Source organism: Macrobrachium rosenbergii, chromosome 2, assembly GCF_040412425.1.
Source record: "Macrobrachium rosenbergii isolate ZJJX-2024 chromosome 2, ASM4041242v1, whole genome shotgun sequence".
Lineage (NCBI taxonomy): Eukaryota > Metazoa > Arthropoda > Malacostraca > Decapoda > Palaemonidae > Macrobrachium > Macrobrachium rosenbergii.
In genome coordinates, this window is record NC_089742.1 from 19,084,578 (window position 1) to 19,092,077 (window position 7,500).

General features: G+C 32.6%; 1 protein-coding gene across 1 annotated transcript in view; it reads left to right on the forward strand.

Moving 5' to 3' along the window:
* The window catches only part of LOC136842561 (kin of IRRE-like protein 1), a 511,591-nt gene that overhangs the window by 352,595 nt on the left and 151,496 nt on the right, over positions 1 to 7,500 (forward strand). The window contains exons 4-5 of the mRNA XM_067110025.1: positions 1,064 to 1,177; positions 4,025 to 4,228. Of these exons, the coding sequence (XP_066966126.1) occupies positions 1,064 to 1,177; positions 4,025 to 4,228 (318 nt within the window). The remainder of the gene's footprint in view (positions 1 to 1,063; positions 1,178 to 4,024; positions 4,229 to 7,500) is intronic.

The window sequence follows — 7,500 nt, forward strand, 5'->3', positions numbered from 1 at the left end:
ACAAGTTCATTTAATTTTGTTACATAATTATATTCAGTCCTGCTTCTACTTTTTCTATGCTGTGTCTCTTGGGAATAGAGCATTAAGTTATAAGGTTATTAGTATGCTATTTTTTTCAGTAAGAAGTATAATAAGGTATATACATTAGGAACAAAGACCTCTGCAACTTATATAATTAAAATTGTAAATTATCAGATATCAGCAACATGAAACTTCACTTTCTGATAGAGAAACGGATATAAATCTCCGAACATTTGCTCCAGGCAAGTCATCGTTAAGTCTACCCTATCCGCATCTGGACTAGGCATTCAGGCCATTTAAAGCGCTGATGTTTTTCGCTTAGTAAAAAAGGTTGTCGTTGTTTGTTATGTTATTGTTGAACATTTTTCTCAACTGAGTAACAATAGTGAATGCCTGTATGATGGTCGAGTTAGTCTCCCTATTGATTTTCTGACACGTGCTTGCTACTGCTGGTCACGTTAAGGAGGTGAATGCGTACGTGCATTGTCTATGTATCTGTGAATATGCTCCGGAAGTGTGTTAATGATATGTTTTTGGATATCTGGTTTTATTTGCTGACTTCTCGGTATGTAAGGGAATCATATTTGCGTTGCATACGATTTTCTGTTTTTATTTGTTTGTGCTAGCTGGGCTAGTTGTTATTAGTAATCTTTTTGCTTTTTATATATATACCGTAGCATTCAATGAATGAATCATCACATGTTCGTGATATACATATATACACACATATATATATATATATATATATATATATATATATATATATATATATATATATATATATATATATATATATATATATATATATATTGTTAGATAGACAGGTATATAAATATATACTGTATATAGTATGTACGTTTATTTTTATTGACTAATTGACTTCCATCCTACGTATTTCTTGGTAATCTCTTTCTAACAATATATATATCTCTTCATATTCATTTATTTTTATTATATCATTCGATAACCACTTCACAATATGTCATGAATCTAAGGCAAAGAAATGTAAGTCATCACCTAATGGCTGTTTCTCCATTTGCAGTTCCTCCTCGGAGCGTCGAAATTCTCGACAGTCAAACCGGGCCTGCAAAAAACGGCATTATCGGGCAATACTACGAGGGCGATAAAGTCACCATCACTTGTATTGCCCGAAATGGTAAGACATTATTATTATTATTATTTTTATTTGAAGGGAGTAGACCCTCTTTTAAACAGGTCTTATTAAAAAGGATGGCTGTATTATGCGAATTTATCTTATATAGTGTCTTTTCTATCTTCCTTATGATTCGCTTTTAGGCTCAGCGATGTTAGTCAGTAACTGGCCAACATGAATATCGGCCAGTTACTGACTAACATCGCTGAGCCTGAAAAAGCGAATCATAAGGAAGATAGAAATGACACTATATAAGATAAATTCAAGCATAATACAGCCATCCTTTTTATATTATTATTATTATTATTATTATTATTATTATTATTATTATTATTATTATTATTATTATTATTATTTAGATTTTTCCTGGTCATTTATCTTTTGTAGTCGTAGTTGCTCAATAGTAGTGAAAATGAATTTTAATATTTTTTTTATTATCTTTTTTTTATTATTGACGCTTGTTAAATAAATGTGTTAAAGGAAACAACTGGCATATAAATGTTTTCAGTGAACTGATGAACTTCTTTCATAAAATCAGCAAGAAGAACATGAGCTGATCATATCTACAAAAAGAATTTAAATGATGCACAATAAACGCCATAAAGCACTATGAATATGAATAATCTTACTTCATGTGTATTTTATGAAATGTTTCTCGTAAATCCTCTGCACCATATTTCATTACCAATTATGGTTGCTGAGACTTTCATCACTTAAAAGCACGAAATTATAAGTTATGTCCTCAGATTTTTACTTAGTATATTATAGTTGCTGATTTTGAACAGTAATATATCTTATGGCCTAAGATATATTACTACCATAGTGTATCATGATTAATGGTGGGTATTAGTTATTTTTTTAGCAACTGACTCATAAGGCTATATTTCAGTTGTTTTATTTATTATTTAAAACTTCCAAAATATTGTCAACTGTTATTGCATTTCATCTTCTACCACAATTTGTAGCTGGAGCATGAATTTACTACTGAAGTAATATTATTCACCTATTGTCTGGGATATATACAGAAGTTATTACCGATTTGTTATTAACAACTCTGATTTTTTAATACTAGAGTGAAAAATGTTGATGTAATTTAATTTATAATTCCAGCTCCTTTTGCTAAAATTGCAGCCGCTAGCAATTGTAGTAACAATATATTATAAAGTGTTCTAGTAATTTCAATTGTAGATACACATATCAACACACACACACATATATATATATATATATATATATATATATATATATATATATATATATATATATATATATATATATATATATATATATATATATATATATACTGTATATATGCAAGCACGTATGTCTCAGTAATTGTCTATTTACTTTTACGATTTCCAGTAAAAATTAATAATGTGAATTGTTATTTAACTTCTGTTTTAAACCTCCTAGTAATGCAACCGTTAGTTACCCAAGCTCATTCTTCTACATCAGTAAACCACTAGCGGAGTTGTAACGCAGTCCGCTGAATTGCAACGCAGTTCAGACTTGAACTCCCTCAAAAGGACCTTTTGCAAAGGAGGGAGAGAGAGAGAGAGAGAGAGAGAGTTGTACATTAGGAATGACTGGATTCAACCTTGGCATGGGCCTGGAGGGGGGCAGGGGGTATGTTAAAGGGGGTCACCTTTGCGTTCCGAAGTCATGAAAGGATTCCAGTGCTGAAATCGCGTACCTGTCCCCCATGCTGCGGGGCATCTGGCATTAATTAACACACCGGAAATTCAGGGCAAATATCATTAAACTGTTTAACATCTGGCGTTTTTCAGGGGGCTTTGTTTATCTTCAAACATCCTGGATGGCTTTTAAACAGACCGCTCTTTGCCTCTAATTGCCTTCATACTTCTCAAGTCTCTCTCTCTCTCTCTCTCTCTCTCTCTCTCTCTCTCTCTCTCTCTCTCCAAGTTAGGAATTGGCTGATGATGTAATCATGTGTTAAGCTCTCTTATTATTATTATTATTATTATTTTATTTTTTTTTATTAAAACTGCTGTAATCTATATCTTATGATCAATGCACAGACTGATTCACGTGGGTGTCACTCTAGGAATTACGTTTGCTCAGCCATTACAAGCAAATGACTTCATTTGAAAAAAAAAAATTGAAACTGTAAATAACCAATTTCTTTGTATCAATTTCAAATGGAAGTACAAAATGGATTTCTCTTATTACACAACAACTGGGATCAAAGAGTTCATATCAAATAAATTGAAACAGTTACAGTTACATGTTTTCATAAATAGAAGTCAATTTGAAACAATAAAGTTTCTCTCTCTCTCTCTCTCTCTCTCTCTCTCTCTCTCTCTCTCTCTCTTCTCTCTCTCTCATAATCTCTCTTTTAATACAATCTGAGCTGCACATACTTGTTAGCATGGTAGAGTAATTGGTAGACTTTTACTCCTCGTCACAATGTGAGGAGAGAACATCTTCAATTATTTCCTATTCGGGTTTAGTGCTTGTCATGAGAAGCTTCTCCCCTCAAAAAATTTTAGGAAATCTATAAGTTAAGAGATCACTGAGGCTATTTATAACACCTATTCATCAGGGATTGTTGTCTGTAAACTCTGGATACTTATGTCCTTGTGTTCCTGTCGGTGGGTACGAATCAGTGCATGTGACATCACGTTCAAAGACCAACACAGAGTCATGCACAATTACCAACGCTTCGTCATAAACACAACCGCACATACACACATAGATATTTATAAATAAATAAGAATAGAAAAAAAAATACAAGAGCGCTGGAATCAGCTTCGACGGCCCCAAAATAGAAGTTTCAATGGCGCAAACTACCGCGTTAATTCTCTTACGAATCCAATTGGTTGCCTGCAGGTTCTCCGCTGCCGAACGTGACATGGTGGAGAAACGAGAGGATCGTGGACGGCCTTTGGGAAGTAACAGGTCCTGGCGTGGTGAAGAATAACCTGGTGATTGATAAGCTCACCAGGTCATGGCATAACCAAACGCTGACCTGCTCCGCTTCCAACACGCACCGCACGAATCCGGTGTCCACATCCGTTGTTATCAAAATGTACCGTAAGTAGCCTTAGTTCTGTTCTCTTGCTATTTAAATTTTGCCTTGTATTTCTTCGTTGTTATTTTGATCATCGTAGCTCAGTTGGTAGATAGATGGATAGATAGATAGATATCTTTAAGCTTTCTCTGTGCTTTCATAACTATTATTGCATTATTGTTTCAACATAAAATGTTCTTTTTATAGTTTCTTTTTTTGCTTCATTGTTATTTCGATCATCGTACATCGGTTGATAGACAGGTGAATAGATAGATAGATAGATAGATGTTTAGAGAGATAGCTTTGATGGTTCTATGTGCCTTGATAGTCACTATTTCATTATTTTTGCCAAATAAAATCTTCTTTCTTATACATTTTTGCTTAATTGTTGTTTTGATCATCGTAGATAGGTAGGCAGATAGATAGATAATTCTATGGGTTCTGTGCGCTTTGTTAACTATTATATAATTATTTTTATAACTTAGAATTTTCTTTTCTTAGTTTTTCAACATACATTCTTCAAGAGAAAAGTTTGGCTTTATTAGAGGAGACAATGATATATCCTTATTTCCTTTACCAAAAATTCAATCCTGTCCGTAGAATGGCCGTCTTTCCCACGTTAGTATTTCAGACATTAATTTCTCTACAATTTGTTTCCCTCATCTGCAGTTACAAAATATCTTTATAATATAAGTTTTATCCATCATAATACACTAATGAGTACATTTTCCATCTTCAGTTAACCATCTCCTGAAATGTGAGGCGCATGGAAATTTCAGTTACTTTTTTTTTATATTCCTAGAAACCCCTTTACAGATGACTGCTTTCCGAGTGATTTTTTCGGGTGATGGGGGCCGGAGGGTGGGAGAGTTCTCCCCACATACCAAGAGATCCCAGCAGCATCTCTTCCTGCTTTATAGCAGAATCCTAATGATTCTGGAACCATCTCTCGCCTCTTCCCTCCAGTCACTAATTCACAAGTGTCTTGTTCCGGAGTCTCTCTTTTCTTTTCCACCCTCCCTTTCCCGTGCAATCCAATCTCCCCTTACTATTAGTCTGCCGTTCCCCTCTCCTGTTTCCAGGCAGGATTCCAGCAGCTATTGCTGTACGCTCGCAACCTCACCTCTCCAAGTGTACTCCTACACTCCCGCTCACGTCCTGCTGGTGTATTCATGCGCCATCCACTTAACTCTTCGTGAATTGGGGTATTCCTTTACAATTTGACAATCGCCAGATTTACATTCGTGATTCTCCTTTTATATCCTTCGTTGTTATTGCATCAAATGACAAAAGAATTGATCTTGTTTGACTTTTTTTGAATACGCAAACACAGACCTGCTTTCAGACAAATGGGTTCCTCTCATCCTCTTTTGAGTGTGTGCATTATGTTCCTGTTTATGTTCCCCTTTGCATGTGTTCGTGCTTTTACTGGTATGTGTACCTGCATATGCGAACTTGTTGCTTATTTAGGAACATACATTTTCTTTTGAAAAAAATTTAGCAAAGTAAAGTTTATTGTTTAATTACACAAAATTTGACAATCTCTCATTTATTTTAACTTGTTTTGTACCTCCGTTACTAAAATACATTTCCTTAAAAAATTTTCTCCTGAAAATAATAAGTCTTTTCACTGAAGGCTACGTACAATGTCATCATCACTAAGTGAAGTTTATTGGATTATAGTGATTTTGCTAAATTTCTTGTTTAATATATACTGATGTCTTGGTAAAATTTAGTATGTATACATATAGGTAGACTTAATATAAATTCTATTGTGATATCATTCCAAGGCGAAAGCTTCATCAGTTTCATCACTTTATTATTATTGTTGATTTAATAATACAAAATTAACTTATTTCCCTATACAAATCCATTCTTATGAAAAGGCAATTAGAAAAATAAATAAAGCAGTGGGACAAGGGAAAAGGAAAAAGCACCACTGGCAACAGAAGTTTTTCAGAAGATTATAAAGACAACAGCTGAGCAGCTTTGACAGTTATCAGAATTAAAGGAAATATGTCAACGTCCAAAATTTCGTTTTCCTTCTTTGCGTCCTGGGAACAAATAATCGGACTGAGAGTTATTGAGAAAAGGATAAATACACAATACGGCATAAGAAACGCACACACACACAGAGATATATATATATATATATATATATATATATATATATATATATATATATATATATATATATATATATATATATATATATATATATATATATATATATATATATATATATATATATACATATATATACTGTATATATATATATATATATATATATATATATATATATATATATAAAATATATATATATATATATATATATATATATATATATATATATATATATATATATATAAATATATATATATATGGTTTAAAGTCCACGTTTGTCGGAAAGTGAGTGAAAATCCCGGACTTTGAACATGTACTTTCGTAGTTTATTCTACATTTTCGAGTTCACACTGAATACAAAAAAAGCTGACAGATATTTATATATAACACAGAAAGTGGGGGCAGGATTACAGTTTGTTGATCTGGGCAGCATGTTCTTTAAACAAAAAAGACAGGGACAAACGATCAAGGTATAATCTAGGGTGGAGATTAACATTCCTGGTGGAAGTAGCTTCAATGAAGACAGTCTCTAGCAGATTTTTTTCTGATGGTCATTGACCTTGTAGATAACTGTTGACTTATCCCAGTTCATCCCATGGTCTGTCTTAAGTCAATGATCCACAGTGCCATTATTTGATAAGCCTCTTGAAATGGCATATTTGTGTTGGGAGCTTCTTACTTTTAGTCCTTTTGATGTTTGACCAATATAAATCTTATTACATTCTTTACAAGGAATATTGTATACAATATTGTTTGTATTGGATGGGCTATTATTAATTAGTTTATTTCTCAAAATATTATAATATTTAAATACTAAGTTAATATCAATAGTTTTTAAAATGGGCACTGCAGGAATGAAATTAGGAGGAAATGGTAAACAGAGAATATTCTTAAGTTCGTTGTTGACATGAAAATATTATCTGTTTACCATTTCATCCTAATTTCATTCATACACTGCCCATTTTAAAAACTATTGATATTAACTTAGTATTTAAATATAATAATATTTTGAGAAATAAACTAATTAAGAATAGCCCACCCAATTCAAACAATATTGTATACAGTATTTCTTGTTAAAGAATGTAATAATGTTTATGTTGGTCAAACATCAAAGAGACTAAAAGAAAGAAGCACCCAACACAAATATGCCATTTCAAGAGGCTTATCAAAT